The sequence below is a fragment of the Podarcis vaucheri genome (genome assembly GCF_965113315.1).
Source record: "Podarcis vaucheri genome assembly, chromosome: 6".
Taxonomy (NCBI): Eukaryota; Metazoa; Chordata; class Lepidosauria; order Squamata; family Lacertidae; genus Podarcis; species Podarcis vaucheri.
In genome coordinates, this window is record NC_138764.1 from 67,693,802 (window position 1) to 67,714,218 (window position 20,417).

Below are 20,417 nucleotides of genomic sequence, written 5' to 3' on the forward strand. Positions count from 1 at the left end.
GAACATGTGTAGATATGTGTACAAAGCATACAAAATTACAATATACAAATAGATTCTCAAAGCTGTGGCCACTATTTTTAAAACAAAAAAATTCTGCAAACAATACAGATTATAAACTGACAAGATTTCCGGGATTAAATCTCATTTCATATTTCATCAAAATCAGAATGGAGATTCAGTCATAGATGGTCCTCTGTTTTGTAGGACCTCAGCCAAATTTTGACCAGCAGCAACATACTGGTATACTTACTCCTTGCTCAGGATTCTAAATTCTTCCCTCTTGGATTGCAGTTTTGAATTTGAATGTTCAGATTCCTTATTTTAGGAAGTTTTTCAGAATTCATTTTTTATTACAGTCCTTTGTAATATTCAACCATTTGGTTGAATCTAAATGGTTTAGAGCTTACAGAAGAAACAAAGGAGATGTCATATTATTGTGACTTTATATATGTACATATTATAGCATTGTTAAACACCACAGCAGTGCCAGAGTCCAGGGAGTACCAGACACTTATCTAGGGTCTGTGTTTCCTTTTGGAAAATGAAGCACAGTGGAGCCTAGGGTGTCTTTATGATATTTGGTTTATTTACACAAATATACAACCTGAGTCTACGATACAGGGGTGCCCCAGGCTAACACCTCAAAAAGAAATTAAATGACTTAATTAGCTCTTGACACGTGTTGATCTCCCAGGCTTTAGAAATGTCTAATATACAATCTAGGAAGTTTGCCTGACATAATTAGCTTTTCATAAATGCTAATTTCAGAGGGTTCTAACATACATCTTAGACTTGTTCTAAGATTACAGCCTTGATTACATTCTAACACTTGGGGGTCTGATACACAGTTTTAACATTCAAGCCTTAATTAAATTATAGCACCTACCAACCTATAACAATATTATTAAACAAATGTTAACATTTTGCATGGTGTTTTTATGAAAGTAAGATAGAAAAAAACTGAGGTACTAAAGGGGATCTATGGCTGTCATCTATGAAGGTAGTTCCCCATCTGTTACTTTGTCTCTTCTTACACATATTTGGGCACCCTCTCCTTTGATTTTTGTTAGTCATTTATGCCCAAAAAGAAAGAAGCTGCCTGATAAAGTTTCTTAGCCTGGTTGCCTGTGAGCTGTGCTTACCACAACCAGTCAAGTGGCTCTTTTACAAGCCTGCCCAATGTGTGACTGCTCAGAAAATGCTCAGAGAACAGAAGTTACTTTTGGTGACGTCACAGAAATGGGATTTGCATGACTTGGCCATGAAGCAATTACCGTATTTTTCGCTCCATTCGGTGCACCGGACCATAGGCCGCACCTAGTTTTTAGGGGGAGGGATGGCTTCCTCTTTAGCCACGTGCAACCTCTCCAGCTGGGAGAGGCTGCGCGCAGCTTTGGCAGAAGCCAAGATAGCGAGTGGGATGGATCCTGCTCGCTGTCTTGGCTTCATTCTTAGTCGTTGGGCTGGGGCGGGGAAGCCCGAGCTTACCCCGACCCCAGCCCCCAGAACAGGTCCGGGAGTGGCAGCAAGATTGCGTGCAACCTCGCCGCCGCTCCTGGAGCTTGTGGTGCTGGGGGCGTGCTCTGAAGGTTTGCGGATAGCTGCCTGAAGCCCAGGGAGTGCAGCAGGAGTTGGTGCTACGCTCCCCGGGCTTCAGGCTGCAAGCTGCTATCCGCAAGCCTTTGGAGCCTGGTGGAAACTCCCGCCGTGCTCTGAAGGTTTGCGGATAGCAGCCTGAAGCCTGGAGAGCGAGAGGGGTCGGTGCGCACCGACCCCTCTCACTCTCCAGGCTTCAGCGAAAGCCTGCATTCGCTCCATAGGACGCACACACATTTCCCCTTCATTTTTGGAGGGGAAAAGGTGCATCCTATAGAGCAAAAAATACGGTAGTAGTAAACTGCATTTTGTGATTTACTTTCATAGATTACTCAAAATTCAGGTAGGTGATATTATGGTAATCCCTTGAATCTTACCACAAACTTATAAAAGCAAGACTAAAATTATGTAGACATTATTTTATATATATTTTGTGGTTTTATTTTTCTTGTTATAGTTTCTCAAGATATTTGTGGTGCTCCAGTAATTCTAAAAGGAAGTGTGTATCCACCACAACCTTATTATAACCTTGGAAGTATCATTTCTGTGCGGTGTGATAAAAAGTATTATTTTCCTGATGAAACCATGGAGATGAAAGCACAGTGCAAAGGCTACAATCAGTGGGACCCCCCTGTACAACTTTGTTTCTGTATGTACAAATCCAGCTCTGTGGTATTGACATCTGTTGATAAAGAAGACAAAAACTTAAAAACCCTACTAGGTAGACAAGTCTACTTACCTTAGACGGTCAGGCGGCATTGCAGCCTGGTCAGCGATCCAGCAGTCGGCTGGGGAGGACTGCGGGCCTGCCTGCAGATTGGCCTTTGGCTGGCAGGCCCGAACCCGGGGATTCCCAGGGACGGGGGCAACCAACCAATAGGCTTTGCTTGGGTCTGTCCCCGGGGAATAAATTTAGATAAGCCCAGCAAAGGCCCATCTAGTCCAGCATTCTGTTCACACAGTGGCCTCTGGGAAGCCCTCACCCAGCACATGGTGCAATTGCACTCTCCTATTCATGACCCCCAGCAATTGGTATTGAGAGGCATGTTGCCGCTGATATATAACAATTATGACTATATCATATAGACCTTGATAGCCTTATTCTCCATCAGATTATCCAATCCCTTTTCAAAACTTTCCAAGTTGGCTTCCATAGCTACATTTTGTAGTAATGAATTACAGTGGTGCCTTGCAAGACAAAATTAATCCGTTCCGCGAGTCTCTTTGTCTAGCGGTTTTTTCGTCTTGCGAGGCAACCCTATTAGCGGATTAGCACTATTAGCAGTTTAGCGGCTATTAAAGGCTTAGCGGCTAAAAGGCTCTTAGCGGCTTAGAAAAAGGGGGGGAGCGAAAAAAATCTCAAGACTCGCAAGACTTTTTCGTTTTGCGAAGCAAGCCCATAGGGAAATTCGTCTTGCGAAGCGCATCGAAAAACGGAAAACCCTTTTGTCTAGCGGGTTTTTCGTCTTGTGAGGCATTCGTCTTGCGGGGCACCACTGTACATAGTTTAACTGTGTTGCATGAAGAGCTTTGTTTTCTCAGCCCTGAATCTCCTATTCAGATTGATTTGATGACCTTGGACTCTAGTATACTATGAGAAGGGGAGAAAAATATCAATGTTTCTTCACGCCATGCATCACTTTATATACCTTAATAATAATAATAATTTTTATTTATAACCCGCCCTCCCCAGCCAAGGCCAGGCTCAGAGCGGCTTACAAGCAATAATAAAGTTGAATGATTACAACTTAAAAACAAAATTAAAATACAACATTAAAATATTGGTTACAGATAGGTAGCCGTGTTGGTCTGCCATAGTCAAAATAAAAAAATTCCTTCCAGTAGCACCTTAAAGACCAACTAAGTTAGTTCTTGGTATGAGCTTTCGTGTGCATGCACTGTGTATCTGAAGAAGTGTGGGTCATACCGTGAGAGGCAGTCCCGTAGGTACGAGGGTCCTAGGCTGTGAAGGGCTTTAAAGGTCAAAAGCAGCTCCTTAAATCTGACCCTGTACTCTACCGGGAGCCAGTGCAGTTTGAAAAGCACTGGGTGAATATGCTCCCATGGCAGAGACCCCGTGAGGAGCCTCGCTCCAGCATTCTGCACCCTCTGAAGTTCCAGGGTCAGCTTCAAGGGCATCCCCGCGTAGAGCGAATTACAGTAGTCAAGCCTGGAGATGACCGTTGCATGGATCACTGTGGCCAGGTCGGGGCGGGAAAGGTAAGGGACCAACTGCTTGATGCAGCGAAGGTGGAAAAATGTCGGCTGTTGCTGTAACTTGTGCCTCCATGGAAAGGGAGGCGTCAAGGATTACACCCAAACTCTTAATGGAAGGCAATGGCACTAACTCCCGCAAGAGAAGGGAGTTGGTCCCTCATCCCCATGCCATCCTAACCCAGCCATGGGACCTCTGTCTTCAAAGCATGTAGTTTCAATCGGCTCCCACGAAACCATCCAGCCACAGCTTCCAAGCATCTGGTCAGTGTGTTCGGGGCCGAGTCGGTGTGGCCATCCATCAGCAGATAGAGCTGAGTGTCATCAGCATATTGGTGACAGCCCAGCCCAAAGCTCCGGATAATCTGGGCAAGGGGGCGCATAAAGATGTTAAAAAGCATCGGGGAGAGAATTGCGCCCTGCGGCACTCCACACACCAAGGAGTGGCGTGACGACATTTCCCTCCCTAGTGCCACCCTCTGTCCCCGACCAGAGATAAAAGAGCACAGCCAGTTACGGGCTATGCCCTGTATCCCCACGACTGCGAGGCGGTGGTCCAGAAGATCATGATCGACCATGTCAAAGGCTGCTGACAAATCTAAAAGGATCAGCAGTCCTCACTCGCCTCGATCCAGTTGTTTATGGAGATCATCTGTTAGTGCAACCAGAGCCGTCTCGGTCCCAAAACCAGGACGGAAACCGGACTGAAATGGATCTAAAGCCGATAATGACCCCCGTTATCTTTTTTTCCTAATTAAAATGCCCTAAATATTATACCCTTTCCACAAAGAGCTGCTCCAGTCCATTCATAAATTTCCTTTTCCTTTTCTGCATCATTTCCACCTCTACAATACTGCTTTTTGCATTGCAGTAAGCAGAGCTGTACACAATATTCAAAGTGTTGTTGCACCATAGATTTATATAAAGGCATGCAATTGGCAGTTTCATTTTTCATCCTTTTTTCTAATCCTCATCACAGAGTTTTCCTTTTCACAGCAACTGTAGGTTAGATGGTACTCTGCTTCTAATACCATGCTCAAGACAGATACTGTTTCCCAATTGTCTAAATCAGAGATAGGCAACCTGGACCCAAACCTTATCTGAACACCTCCTGAAGCTATTCATTTCTTACATCTCACCATTCTTTCTTTTTTCCTGGGTTTAAATCCCTTCCCCTTAATAAGTAGTTACAGAACAACTAGAAGGAGTATATTTTATTTGATGAAGAATAAAATCCTTTTCCTGTTTATATTGCTTGAGAAAAAGATGTCCCACATCCAGCTGTCAGAGAACAAATTGGCAGGCTTCTGCTTTGTGTGTGTATAGCATACTCAAGGAAGAAAGGGTTTATTTTCACTGGTTTTACAAAACCATAACTGTATCAATCAGTTGTGCTGAATTTAAAAAAAAACCTAAATATAAGAACATCCTGCTAGAGCAGGTGAAAGACCCCCCGACATCATATTCTTACAGTGACCAACCAGATGCCTATGGGAAGCATGCAAGCCAGGACAGCCAAGCACAAGAGCACCCTCCTCTTGTGAGCAGAAGTATACAGTCTCTGACCGTGGAGACAGATCATATCCATCATGGCTAATAGCTGCTGATAATTTTATCTTCCATTAATTTGTCTAAATCTCTTTTAAAGCCATCCAAGTTGGTGGTCATCACTGCCTCTTGGGGGGGGGGGGACGAGTTCCATGGTTTATATGTTACATGAATAAGGTTCTGAATACTCCAGCATTCAGCTTCACTGGAACAGCTTCTAAGTGTTATAAGTTCTAGTGTTATCAAAAAGGGAGAAAAACTACTCCTTCCAGGTATACAGTTATATTCTATGTGCTTTCGTAGATTTTCACGGGTACAGGAATGCAGGTTTTGGTGTCTTCGGGTGTCTTCCCGTGTAAGAGTCGGGGTGTCTGTGCGACGTTTCGACGAGGTCTCACTCGTCATCTTCAGGCTGGTGCTTTCGGCTTCTTGTTACTGGAACAGAGCAGAGTCTGGTGTTTGAGTTCCTATAAATACTGTTGAGGGGTGTGGTGTATAGCCTCCAACGTTCTGGGCAGAGAGGAAGTTCCTAGATTAGTGTGCCTTTTCTTCTTTTGTTCCTTAATTACTTGAGGGATATCTTGGGTGATTTCATGAGTGATATTCTGAATACCACTGGGTGGGTCATTAAGTGTAGATTAGTTGCTAAAGCTTTCGTGTCTTGACCTCTTGAGCTTGTGAAGAGTTTTTCTGAGAAGATGGCTGTGCTGCATTTAGTTGTGCTCTGGCTTGGCTTCGTGTATAGGGGCGAGCTGTGGTTTTGTGCCTTGTGCCAGCCAGATCTGTGTAGGGATTGCAGGGGGGTGCAGCATCCGGAGGTGCCACTATAGTTTGGCTACTGGATGGAGTCTGTAATATGTCTGTGGAGAGGGTCTGGGTTTGGGTCTGGTGTGGTTGATTGGTGACGGCGTTCTGTGTGCCTCTGGTTCTGGTGTCGGTTTTTGTGGGGAGGGCTAATTTCCAGATGTCTGGCAGGCGGGACGTGTCGTCACGCTTGTTCATGTTGTGAGGGTGTTTCTCTATCTCGATGGCTTCCATGATTATTCTCTTGTGGTGATGTTCCATGTTAAAGATTCCAAATTGCTCTTTAACATGGAACATCACCACAAGAGAATAATCATGGAAGCCATCGAGATAGAGAAACACCCTCACAACATGAACAAGCGTGACGACACGTCCCGCCTGCCAGACATCTGGAAATTAGCCCTCCCCACAAAAACCGACACCAGAACCAGAGGCACACAGAACGCCGTCACCAATCAACCACACCAGACCCAAACCCAGACCCTCTCCACAGACATATTACAGACTCCATCCAGTAGCCAAACTATAGTGGCACCTCCGGATGCTGCACCCCCCTGCAATCCCTACACAGATCTGGCTGGCACAAGGCACAAAACCACAGCTCGCCCCTATACACGAAGCCAAGCCAGAGCACAACTAAATGCAGCACAGCCATCTTCTCAGAAAAACTCTTCACAAGCTCAAGAGGTCAAGACACGAAAGCTTTAGCAACTAATCTACACTTAATGACCCACCCAGTGGTATTCAGAATATCACTCATGAAATCACCCAAGATATCCCTCAAGTAATTAAGGAACAAAAGAAGAAAAGGCACACTAATCTAGGAACTTCCTCTCTGCCCAGAACGTTGGAGGCTATACACCACACCCCTCAACAGTATTTATAGGAACTCAAACACCAGACTCTGCTCTGTTCCAGTAACAAGAAGCCGAAAGCACCAGCCTGAAGATGACGAGTGAGACCTCGTCGAAACGTCGCACAGACACCCCGACTCTTACACGGGAAGACACCCGAAGACACCAAAACTTATATTCTATGTATATATACATGTTTATGCATGCATGCATTTTTTCATAATATTTATATACCACCCAATTTAGCATTCTTTGGGCAGTGAAAACATAATGGGTGGTAGTCAACTAGTTTTTATACTACTGGAAGGAGATTTCACCCATCTCCTCCCATGTATGGCTTGCACCATTCCTATATCTCCAAAGAGATAGTGAAACACACAGAAGAGATCTTGGAGGAACAGGAGAACTGTCAATTGCATAAGGATAAATCCTTGCACTGATGGAACATTCACTTTAGTGCTGCATTGACTACAACCCATTATAGTGAATGATTTAATAGTTTGCTTTCCCCTGCTAATGTTCTAATATTAAAACATTATCTCCTTAATAAAATGAAATAGTGAATAATATATTTTAATCCACAGGCCTTTTCTCTAATATAGAGTGCATTTCATCTCATTTACTTCTGGGTTTCTTTGCAGGGAAGCTACTACCTGGGTTCCTTTCAGGAGAAAAGGAGGGATATAAATTTGATAAATAAATAATAAATGATAGTGCTACTGTACTAATATTAACATAGTGCTGCTTTATTTGACAGTATTGTGCTAAATGTTTGTGGAAGAGGCAATGCATTAATGCACTAATTGATGGATTTAAATGTACATTGTTTTACAGTGGTGCCTCGCAAGACGAAATTAATTCGTTCCGCAAGTTCTTTCTTCTTGCGAGTTTTTCGTCTTGCGAAGCACGGTTTCCCATAGGAATGCATTGAAAATCAATTAATGCGTTCCTAGGGAAACCGCTTGCCAGGCTGGCGGTGCGGAGAAGGGCTTTTCTCCGCACCGCAAGCCTTCAGGACAGGTACGGGAACAGAGGGGAAGGCGCGCAGCGCTTTCCCTCTGTTCCCGGGGCTTGCGTGGGAGGAGGGTTTTTCCTCCCCACCGCCAACATTCAGAACAGCATTCTGAATGTTGGCGGTGGGAAGGAAAACCCTCCTCCCACCCCAAGTCTTCAGGACAGCCATCCGATGCCGGGCTGCGGGAGGAGGCGTTCCCCCCCCCCGGCATTGGAGCTTCGTTCCGATGTCCGGCGGAGGGAGGAGACGTTCCCCCCCCCGCCGGACATCGGAGCTTCGTTCCGATGTCCGTTGGAGGGAGGAGACGTTTCCCCCCCCGCCGGACATCGGAGCTTCCTTCCGATGTCCGTTGGAGGGAGGAGACGTTTCCCCCCCCGCCGGACATCGGAGCTTCCTTCCGATGTCCGTTGGAGGGAGGAGACGTCCCCCCCCCCGCCGGACATCGGAGCTTCGTTCCGATGTCCGTTGGAGGGAGGAGACGTTTCCCCCCCCCCCCCGCCGGACATCGGAGCTTCGTTCCGATGTCCGTTGGAGGGAGGAGACGTTTCCCCCCCCCCCGCCAGACATCGGAGCTTCGTTCCGATGTCCGTTGGAGGGAGGAGACGTTCCCCCCCCCCGCCGGACATCGGAGCTTCGTTCCGATGTCCCGCGGCGGGAGGAGACGTTCCCCCCCGCCGCCGGACATCGGAGCTTCGTTCCGATGTCCCGCGGCGGGAGGAGACGTTCCCCCCCCCCGCCAGACATCGGAGCTTCGTTCCGATGTCCGGCGGCGGGAGGAGACGTTCCCCCCCCCCGCCGGACATCGGAGCTTCGTTCCGATGTCCCGCGGCAGGAGGAGACGTTCCCCCCCCCGCGCCGGACATCGGAGCTTCGTTCCGATGTCCGGCGGCGGGAGGAGACGTCCCCCCCCCCGGAGATTTCCCTATGGGCTTCGTCTTGCGAAGCAAGCCCATAGGGAAATTCGTTTTGCGAAGCGCCTCCAAAACGGAAAACCCTTTCGTCTAGCGGGTTTTCCGTCTTGCGAGGCATTCGTCTTGCGGGGTACCACTGTACTTTATTTGCAAAGCAAAGACTAGAAACAATGGGACAAAGTAAAAATAATAGTTATTTCAAGTAACAAAATGCCCAGTGTAGCATCAACTATAAACTGCAACTGTTGAATTCTCTCATTTCTTGTAATACAGGATTGGGATGAAGCTAAAATGATGGTGTTTAGGCCATGGTTGCAAAGCTGAATGCTGTGTGTCTTACTCAATAGCTAGCTTGTGAATTGTTGGGACAAGTAAAAGGAGGGTGATGCTGGGTCTCCCCCTCGTGCGCGCGCGCTCTCTCTCTCACACACACACACACACACACACACACACCATTTACCTCTCCTAAGGATCCACAAACTAGTACAGTGGTACCTCCGGTTGCGGGTGGGATCCGTTCTGGAACTCCAGTCAGATCCCGAGGTTTCTGCAACCAGAGGGACTGCTTCTGTGTATGCACGCGTGGCGAAACCCGGAAAAATACTTCCAGGTTCGTCGCATGTGTATCCTGAAGGATACGTAACCCTAGGTGAACATAAGTAGAGGTACCACTGTAATCAATATTTTGATGCATCACACACACACAGCTTTGCAACCATGGCCTAAGAGTCCAGCCATACCACAGGAGGAAGCAGCAACAAAGCTACTCTGGTGATGAATCAAAAATCTCAACACCCTGGCTCAGATAGCATCAGGGCTTTTTTCCCCAGCCGGAACTCACCAGAACTCAGTTCCAGGACCTCTCTCAGGTGGGCACCATTGCCTTTCAAAGACAATGAAGGAGGTGCTCATGATGTGTTCTGGCACCTCTTTTTCTAGAAAAATAGCACTAGATAGCATATTGATGCATAACAAAGGAGTAAAAAAGCCACCCTTGTAACTTTTGCCTCATGCAGTCGTGAAAGAAAATTTGTAAGATTTATGCAAGGTGTCTATTGTGTGCATTTTTTTATGGAGTACCTCCCCTAAGAAGTCTGCATGGAATTACCTCTGGTGCCATCCTGGAAACAATTATGCCCCTTCCTGCCCCTTTTCACAGATATTAGTTTTGGGGAAACAGACAGACCTGCTCTTAGAGAAGGGAGAAATTGTGGAGGAGAGGGCCAATTCGAGTGGAGCCTGCTTGGCAGCTTTTTATCTAAGCAATGAAAAGGGGTAGGGGGGGTCAGCCCTCCTACTATTTTTTTCTGAATGATGATTTTTGTTTACACTCTTAGGCTTAAAAGGTCCTTCTAGATCTATACATAACATCAATGGGTTTTCTTAACATTTTGTACAGAACATTCTGCATCTTGCAAATCAAGTTGTATAAGTATGAAAGATTTTGGAAAATAATCTTATTTCTATATGGACTTTTGTGTTACTTTATTGTTTATGATCATTATTTGTTTTCAGTTAGATTATCCCCAGACACTGCTAAACTCCATATCCCTAATGGAATAATAAAACAAGGGAAAAAAGAATACTATTACCCTGGAGATGAAGTTATTATTGAGTGCTATGCTGGCTATGTTTTGAAAGGATCATCTAAGATTAAATACATTGGTGGGGGAAAATGGTTGCCTAATATTCCACATTGTTATCTGAGTAAGTATTAATCCTTGTGAAAATGTAACATGCCAAATATTTTTCCATTGATATGAGACTGCCTTCTTTTAAATATATGCTTTCATAAAGGTACAAAATCTAGACAGTTTATCTCACAGTAGTGCATCAAAATTTAAAGGATTAGCTTCGCCCTCTTTGTAGTCACTTCAGAGTCTCCTCTACTACTTGATATAATGATCTAGGAAGAAGGTTATTTATTCTGAGAGACTGGAGAATCCATTTCTTTCACCATTCCTTCATAGGTGAACCTACCCCACCACGTCCCTGCCCAACTAGCTTTTTTACTTTTTTGTAATACTGTTTTTATTGAAAAGCAAACAAAACAAAACAAACAAAATTAGTCATTGGTTTTAATCCTTATGGCCAGTTACATACAAGTATATTTTCATCATATAAACATGTATTGAAGAAGATGGCCAATGAACCTCTCCAGAAGGAGCTGTGAGATACCGTAGGTTTGAGCACTTCTGTTTGGGAGCTAGTAAAAGAAATAAACTGAAACCAAACTGTTTCAAGCATATCGTTTGTAGTTTCCCTTCTATCTAGCTAACACTTTTGTATGATCTTGTCCATTAGCGCCAGATGCCACACTCTGTCACACCATTTACGAAATGAACAGCCTTCTGTGTCCTTCTACACATGCACAGTAGTCAGAAGATTACAAACAAGTGACTTAGATAACAGATATTTGTTTCGCCTTTGAAAAAGAGAAAGCAAAGCTATGCCTGTGAGATAGCTCATTTGGTAGAACATACTGTAAGACTCTTAATCTCAGGATTGCGGGTTTGAGCCCCACATTGGGCAAAAAGATTCCTGCATTGCAGAGGGTTGGACTAGATGACCCTTGTGGCCCCTTCCAAGTCTTTAATTCTATGGATCTAAGACCCGCTTTCATTTCAACCTTCTAGTGTAGCAGTTCAGATATGGTCATGAACACAAATCACCAAAAACTTGTGCCTTTGAGCACTCACACCAAAGATGAATGAAAGTCTCCAATATTTGGTTACCTCTCCAATATACAGGTGGAATGGAGTTGTCAATGTAATGTAGGCATACTGGAGTCCAGTGCCATCTATGAATAAGTTTCAGTGTTGATTCTTTAATTTTAGTGGGAATAGTTTTAAAAAGAGGTATGTGCCCATGCACCCTCTGTGACACGTTGAGATCTGATTCCTAGAGTGATTTATCTACCATGTTTAAACTGAAAAATCAAGTATTTTATATGTATCTGTTGCTATCCCCTTCACATTTCTAGAACCAATTTCACACAGCTTCTTAAAACAGACTAAGGTATTTTGGTGCATCATGAGTTTAAAACCATTGTTTTATTATTACATTTATTTCCTACCTTTCCTCTAAGCAGCTCAAGGATGTGAGTATAGATCTGTTTTCATGAAATGTGAGGATTTGTAAGTACGGTACTTATTTTTAAAATGAGACTTGCAGCTTTAGTATTGTAAAAGGAAAATTCTAATCCTAGCAAAAAGGAAAAAAAGAAAAAAGAGATTTGGAATTAATGAGTCAAATAAAGTCAATGATTATTCTTTTAAACCTGTATGATTTCTAGATTAGTATAGGAGAAAGTTTAAAATGGCCAAGTCATATATGAGAGTATGTGCAGTAAGCGAAGCATATCAACCAGTTGTGATGTGAAATCCACCTTGAGCTGCAGTACTTTCTTATGAGACTGCCAGTCTGAATGAGTAGACTTTCAAGAAATAGTCTTACAATGTTCTTTTCTGAGAAGTTTGCTTATTAGAACCATTTCCCCTTCTTTTCTAGGTATTTTCCTGAGAGTACTTATAGCTGGTATGTAATTTATTGAAAATGAATGGGAGAAACAGGAAGATGTATTAAACATATTTAAATACCAGTGCTTTGTACAATTTCAGATGCTTTTTACCAATAGCAAAAAATACTGGGTCAGAGATAAGCATTTTGAAGTTTCACTTTTTGGAGAGAGTTAAGTCCATGCTTAATTCTCCTTATTAAATTAAGTCCCCTGGTTTTCAAAAGGGAAAATTAAGCATGGATTAAAAATCAGCTCATGCCCCTAAAAGTTTCTCCCATGTTTTTCTTTGCTAGACAGGATTTACTTTTTGTTGAATTGACTCTGAACATTGTGCACACCATTGATGCTTTGTAAATTTTCCACATTTTATCAGTTTAGCACTGGTGCTCAAATATTTGCTCATCAATTGATGAATCTCATCCTTGGGTCCAAAATCTACAAGTACATTGTCACACACAACACATTTACTTGTAATAATTTAAAATGATTTCTGGTACTAAATAGCAGTGTAGGCAGTGAATCACCAACCTTTACTCCATACTAATTGGTGTTTTTTTGTCTTGAAGTAACTTATGATCACCTAATGACAAATCATCGCATTTTATTGTTAACATTCAATAGGTGTTATTATGTTTTGAGTAACATTTGAAGGACATTTTCAAAACTGGTTTTGAATTATGCATGAGTTTTCTTGGCCTCTCATGAGCCTTTTTTAATAGGATAGTATAGTGTATTTTTCTTGTGTGTGCTTTTTTTTCCCTTTTAGGGTGCCTATTACCTATATTGATTGTTGGAACCAAAATGGTTTATAAGAAATTTTACTTAAAAAGGTAAAACATCTCTTATTACTAAACTCTTTTATTTTCTGTTTTCTGTTTTATTGAACTTTCAATTTTACATCTCAAAACAAAAATTTTCATACTATTTTATCTCCAATGACTTCCCTCCTCCTTCCATGGTTCATTTTGCTTGTCTATCATTCCTGCACATTTTACTTTAACCATTTTAATCAGTTCTCCACTCTTACATCACTCAAATACTCATTTCACGGTTGAATTTATCTTAATGTTGCCAGTGTTTTCAGCTGTATACAATTACTTCCATATACTCAATAAATATTTTGCACTCTTCTTTGAATACATGTTCTTCTTGCTCTCTTATTCTATGTGTTAAACCTGCTAGTTCTGCGTATTCTAACATCTTAAGTTGCCAATCCTCCTTGCCTGGGACCTCCATCGCTTTCTATTTTGGGGCTAACAAAACTTAAGCCGCCATTGTTGCATACATTAATAATTTTTTCTGGCACCTAGGAATTTCTGTCTGAACTATTCCCAACAGGAAGGACTCTGATCTTTTTGGGAAAGTTATTTTAAACATATTTTCAACTCACTGTAGATCATCTCCCAATATTATTTTACCTTTTTACATATCCACCACGTATGAAAAAATGTTCCCTCCATTTCTTTACATTTCCAGCACATATCTGATTCTGTTCTATACATCTTAACCAAGCTGTTCGGAGTTACAGTGAGGGGGAAAAGTATTTGATCCCCTGCTAAATTTTCCCATTTGCCCTCTGACGAAGAAATGACCAGTCCATAATTTTAATGGTAGGTTTATTGTAGCTGTGAGAGACAGAATAATAACAGGAAAACCCCAAAAAGGGAAGATAGCTCATCTCTCCTATGCCACCCTTGTGTATCTAAGATGACTGGGCAGCAGTCCAGTGCCTTTAAGGGAAGCCCACCATCCCATACTGTATTGTGTCATGTTGTGGCCTTCCTAGAAGCCCACAACCTTTTCTTATGACACAATACACACAATCAATTCCTTAAAGGACGCAGCTTTCAAGATCTAATAATAAATATTGAACTGGTTCCACCTTCTATACAGGTTTGACATAAAGAGACATCTTGCTGGATGCCATACTTGCCTTTTGATTACAATTTCATGTTTTCCAACACATGTGGTCATGCTCCAGATTTATACTTGTGTACTGCATTATATATTGGACTAAGATTAAGCCAATTCAGAAACAGCAATTAGTTCAATCTGGGGCTGCAAAATTGCTAACTGGGATTAAGTGTTGTGGTCATATTATGTTAGTGTTTCACAAACTGCATTGCCTCCAGATTCAATTGCTAGTACTTATTTTAAAGCCTTTCATGGCTTCTGTTAAAGCTTGTTGTCTCCAGATACCTGAAACATCATTATGTCTGCCTGTCCATATGCTAACATCTCCAGCAGAGCCCCATCACTGGGTCTTGAGATCTAATAGTGAAAAAGCAATCTACTGGCTATTGTGATTAACTGTGTAATCTTGCACATGTCTACTCAGAAGTAAATCCCATTGAGTCCAGTGGGACCTGCTCTTAGATAAACGGGCAGGGGGTTACAGTGAAAAGAAGGCCTTGTACATCCACAAAACACTTCCATGAGGGAGAAGGAAGCCTATTTTCTGTAATTACTTTTCAAAGATAAATGCAGCATCTTTTAAAATTAAAAATAGTATTCTGTCTGCAATGATATTGTGGTTTTTATATTATGGTGTGGTGGATTGGGTTGGTTTTGGTTCCAATCCATTCCCACCAATTTATATAGAATGATATAGGTTTTGCACCTTGTTTGGTACCTTGCTGCAGTTTTGGTCGCCTCACAGTACTTCCATACAAATGACCCCCCTGAGACATGGAACAAGTATATAGGTGGAGCTCTCCATTGAGCCTAGAGAGGTGGAGAGGCCTAGATTGGTTAGCTGAAAGAGTGGGTTGACCATACTTCCATTCTCTGACAGGGCAAGAACAGAGAGCAGAGAGATGCAGCAGAGCACAACAGCTACCAAAGAACTTAGTTTGCTGCCAAAGAGTAAAGTAGCAGTGGCCAGTCCTAACCTACTCAGCAATGACCTTTCAAGGGAAACACCCAAGAGGATAGCAGTAAAAGGAAAATTGGGCCATCCCCGCAGCTTCAGAAGCAAATCATTGTACTAGGTAGACTCAGCTTATTTCTGCCCTTTCTTTTCCTTCCCTTTCTTTTACCTTTAATACCCCTATCACCCTTTACTTATGTGTTAAATGAGAGAGGCAGTATTCTATTTAGGGTGGTCAGCAAAGGCCACCGCATCAGTATTAGTAGGCTTCCATAGTGCTGCATCCCATAATAACTGTGTATGGCTCCCTCATCTCTATGAACTCAGCATATGGTCTCTGGAAGATATGTGCTCCTACATATATATTTTTAATGAGAAAAAGCAATAAAGGGACATACGATGCAACAGCACATTCAAAAACTGCAAGATACCGAATTTAGGGCCATATTTATCTTAAAAATCAAATAATAATTGTATTTGTGATCTGATTTACCTCCCATCTTTTAACATGTGTCTGAATTTAAATTGTGTTAAAGCCAAAATTCTTTTTGCTAATCTTTAGCTAATGCTGCATTTCTGCACTCACATTCAGTAAATAAACGTGCAAAGAAATGCAGGTACCTCGCCGGTTACATTCCTGAGTGCCACATGTATATATGAAATGACGTATAGTGGGGAACACCATATAAAAAGCCTGTAAACACCCTCTAGACTCCACCACAATCGCTCCTTCCTATCCTCCTTTCTCAAACTCCAGCTCTCTACAGGCCTCAAAGGTTGGTGCAAAGGCACCTGGGATTGCTAGCCATCTCCCCACTCTTTCTTGCACCATTTTTGCACTTTTCCCACTCTTTTCTGGCTGTTTCTGCCCTTTTTGTAGTTTAAATCTTTTTATTTAATTATTTCCTGGCATTGCATGTATGCGTGGTTGGGCATGAGTGAAATGTGCATAAATGGGGTGATGCTTGTGTGGTATGACAGTTCACACAGTAAACTGCAATGTCCCGCAAACCTGTGCCTATAATATACACAGTTACAGGAAAGTGCCTATTTCAGATTCCGCTTTTCAACATTTTAGTAATGAATGTGAAAATTCTATAAACACAACTATAAGTTAAAGAGTAGATATTTGCTTCAAGTAGAAGAATATGGGCCAGACTAAAACCTATATGCTGGTGCTTATTAGCACAGTCCCAACAGCTACTTCAGAAGGGGATTATTGAGAAGCAAGAAGAGTGCTCCTTTGCTCACCACTGCTCTGATTTAAAATGGCCCCCAAAGTATGCGCTGGGGCCAGAGATACGTTGCAGAGAAGCAGAAGGCTTAAGCAGTCTTCTCTGAAAAGCTGAAATGGGTTGCTAACATGGTGCCCTTCAGATTGTCGGACTACAACTACTGTCATTTATGACCAGGGATGGCCTATCCCATTTCATCACCTGGGACAAAAACAGAATGTGCTTTTCTGTGCCCCTTGCCACCCCCTCCCCACTTCTGCTGCACACTGTAATGCTCTCACTCCACCCCCGCTCGTGCTGAACTCATTCCACAAGGCTTTGTCGCTTTTCTTTTCCAGGGGTGAGGAAGAAAAGTGAAGCGACACACCAGAATGCCCTCCACTCTCACCAAACTCAGCAAAAGTGGGAGCAAGTCTGCAAGGGCTTGATGCTTGGGGACTGGGGAGAGAAGCTGCAATGCAGCATGCTGGAGTGCTCCCGACAAGGGCTGTTCTGCCAGTGTTGGGACACCACCTCTTGTGCTTCTTCCACCTGACACAGCCACTTCACCCTGCCTCATGGGCAGGCCAGCTCTGTTTATGACTACTGCCTGTGCTGCCTGGGACTTATGGAAGCTCTAGTCCAATAACATCAGGAGGGCACTATGTTGGATTCTCCTGATCTAAAACAATAAGATTTCACTGTAAATTATGTTTCAGTTCTCCTATAAATTACTATGAATGGCATCATATGTGCTTACTGTATTCATATTTTGAAGTTAAAGTTGCTCCAAAGAATTCACTTCGCCATCTTGGCCTCGCAGCAGCCCTGGGAAATAGCTGAAAAATAGATGCTTGCCCAAATCTGCCAAATGATCTTCATTGGTAAGCAAGAAAATGTTTCTAGATACTGGAAAATCTACCAATTCCTGGCAAACTTCCAACCTCAAATATTTTTTGATACTTTAATTCACCTGATACTTAAAATGAGGAACTACTTCACAAAAATATTTCATAAAATTGAAAAATTTATGTTCTTTGCTTACAGTCCTAGATAGGGACAGAAGAACTTCATTTGTGGTTCAAACTGAGATCCATTAAGTGTGGCATTTTGTTATTAGAAGCAGCCAGCTCACAACCACAGTTTTAGAATGGTAGGCATCCCTTATTGCTTGTCCTCAGCATCTGTACTTAGAGTTCTTCGTAGTCTCTATACAGTCCATTGTGTGGGTTCTGTGCCCAGAGCAGTACTAAGAACCTTCTAGAGCAGGTACCTTTCAGATGCTTTGGACTGCAAGTCCCTATTCCATGACCCTTGGTTGTGCTGGCTAGGGCTGATCAGAGTTGGCATCAAAGAGTCAGGAGGAGACCAGTTTGGGGGAAAGTTGGGCTCTTAAAAACATTTTGGTAGGTCTGCTTCCATTCCACATGATGTATTCTCAAGCAGCATGCTCCCACCCCCCTCAGTTCCTTCTTGGCCACTGCAGTGGTTGCATCTTTGAAACTTTATCACCCTTCCCCCATTCCTCTTTATAAAAAAACCAAACTTTATTCTGTTTTATTTTCTCTTCTCTCTATACAGTACTTTCCCTTTCAAATTTTGTATTTTATTTCATCTCTAAGATCTCTCTAGACCAGTACTATTTTGCTAGAAAAAAATTGTGCTGGAATTCACCACGAACACCTCCCTCGTTCTCTTACAATGGCAATGGCACCCACGTGAGAGGTTCCAGAACTGAATTCTGTTGAGTTTTGGCTATAAAAAACCCCTGACTATCTGAGACATCTTAGTGCTCCTCCAGACCCTGCCCCCATTAAATTTTGTAAATATTTTTTTGCCATGCACGTAAAGCTGAATGCACACAAGTTACTGGCTTACTGTGTATGCCCAGACAGATGTTTTAGTTGTCTGTCTGTTTTAAATGACAGGTAAATCATAATGGGTTTTGTTGATGTTCAGCTGCTTCTTTCAAAGACTTTGCATTTTAGAAAGTTACAAACGCTGTATAATGATATTTCGTATTTGAGATTGGTTTTCTTTTCTTTTCAGGCACTTGATTAAACGAGCACTTCCTAAAAGCTACAAGGGATAAATTGTAAATTTCTGAAGATAATTATACACTTACATGAATCAAAGACTTTAAAGCTGAATTTGTATTATATATTAATTTACAAGAAATAAAGCATATACATGAATATAAGATCATAAATCTCATTTTAAAAAATAGATTCTGTACCTAGTGGCGACTGGTACTCATGGAACAGTAGGCAGGAAAATCAACAGTAGGTGGAGTTGGAGCCAATGATAGGCACAGCCAACTATTTCTAGTCCCGCCCCCCAATTTCACCATTGAATTCTGCATTTGGGCTTGATTGGGGCATGTGACCCTCACCTGTCCTAAGAGCTACTCCTGCTGAGGAATCACACACCTCCTCCCAGAGCTAATGCACCCCACCTGGCCAGCTAATGAGCTGAGCTGTGTGCCCTTGTCTGTCTCAGCCTCCTGGAGTGTACCTGCTCCTCTTCCTTACGCCTCAGAGCCCATCACGTTCATGGAGATGGGGGCTGCTCTGGCTCTGGGTAATGGGTCCTGCTCCTCTGGTTCCTGTGCTGGACTCCCATCACATCGCTGACCTCTGTCACCTCGTGAGTACCTTCTATGCCCCCAACCTCTCCTCCACCCCCAGTTTGCCCTGGTGTGTACCAGTCACAACTATATCCCTTGCCATGATCCTCTTCCTCCTCCCCGTTGTCCTGCTAGTTCATGACGTTATATGAAAAGAATTAGTACCCAAACCTCACATATTCAGACATATTCAGATACAGTATATAAACAGCCGAACCTGTGTGTGCTACTTTAAACAAATAAGCAGTCTTAAATAAGCTTTTGGGTTTTTGCATGTGGCCGGTCTATGGCAGCTGTTTCTCAAGAAACCATTGGGGTGGTTGTGTATGGAGAGATTAGATACAGTGCTACCTCGGTTTACGAACTTAATCTGTTCTGGAAGTCCGTTCTTAAGCCGAAACCGTTCTTAAACCGAGGTGCGCTTTCCCTAATGAGGCCTCCCGCCGCCAGTGCCCTTCTACCATTCGGATTCCATTCTTAGACCGAGGTAAAGTTCGCAAACCAGGACACTACTTCTGGTTTTGCAGAGTTCCTAAATCGAATTGTTCGTAAATAGGGCTGTTCTTAAACCGAGGTACCACTGTAATAGCATTTTTGCCTTCCTTGTTTGCCTTCTTCGATGTTTCAGAGGGTTTTCCCAGGTTTTTTCATCATTTTGGGGTCATATTTCCACGGTTTCATGAGAAAACATAGTGTTCAGATATCAAGACCTGCATGCAGTTGCTTAGATACACTTCCATGCTACGTGCTTAAAAGTCATGTGTTGCCATCTGGTTGGCTAGTAAACTTAATCCTCAAATTGAGACTTTAAAATTATTATTTAAGTAACACCATCAATGTTTATGATACTTTACCGAGTAACAAGTAAAAAAGGACAGGTCCTGGAAGTCTCCAAAATCTGAGCGTGCTGAAGAAAAAAAGGTTCAGATATAGGGAAATTCAGGCAAATTCAGATGTAACTATCCCAGCTAAATAAATCATGGTTTGTTAAATTTAGAATGTGCATAATACCTGCACACTTCCCTACTTCATCTTCGCTTTGTTGCATACTGACTTTGTCAAATCATGCTTTGTTAAAGCCACAATTTCCCGTTACATCTGGGAGAGGTAGCAATTAAAAGTGGATAGCAACAGTCAGTCAGCCAGCCACTAATTATACATCATTGCATCAAATATTTATGTAGGCAGTAATAATTGTTATGGATTTAGGGACTTTCTTTAAAGAAGCCCACATCTGTTTCTGTTG

General features: G+C 42.8%; 1 protein-coding gene and 2 long non-coding RNA genes across 12 annotated transcripts in view; 2 read left to right on the forward strand and 1 right to left on the reverse strand.

Moving 5' to 3' along the window:
• Positions 1 to 18,745, forward strand: part of LOC309535336 (membrane cofactor protein-like) — a 34,691-nt gene extending 15,946 nt beyond the window's left edge. For 4 of the 10 annotated variants that reach the window (XM_082228330.1, XM_082228329.1, XM_082228336.1 and 1 more), the window contains 7 exons: positions 2,054 to 2,245; positions 10,458 to 10,649; positions 12,453 to 12,479; positions 13,229 to 13,292; positions 15,257 to 15,452; positions 16,905 to 17,429; positions 18,595 to 18,745. In XM_082228330.1, the coding sequence (XP_082084456.1) occupies positions 2,054 to 2,245; positions 10,458 to 10,649; positions 12,453 to 12,479; positions 13,229 to 13,292; positions 15,257 to 15,452 (671 nt within the window). In that variant the 3' untranslated portion in view covers positions 16,905 to 17,429; positions 18,595 to 18,745. Of the gene's footprint in view, positions 1 to 2,053; positions 2,246 to 10,457; positions 10,650 to 12,452; positions 12,480 to 13,228; positions 13,293 to 15,256; positions 15,453 to 16,904 lie in introns of all 10 variants that reach the window. The other 6 variants (XM_082228332.1, XM_082228334.1, XM_082228331.1 and 3 more) reach the window with 6 other exon arrangements.
• Positions 2,287 to 3,263, forward strand: LOC309535377. Its single transcript, XR_014221233.1, has 2 exons — positions 2,287 to 2,780; positions 3,103 to 3,263. It is a non-coding gene; the product is annotated as an uncharacterized lncRNA (long non-coding RNA).
• On the reverse strand, positions 5,362 to 10,212 carry LOC309535372. Its single transcript, XR_014221227.1, has 3 exons — positions 9,120 to 10,212; positions 7,171 to 7,526; positions 5,362 to 5,617 (listed from the first exon to the last, which is right to left on the reverse strand). It is a non-coding gene; the product is annotated as an uncharacterized lncRNA (long non-coding RNA).
• Positions 18,746 to 20,417: the final 1,672 nt, after the last annotated feature.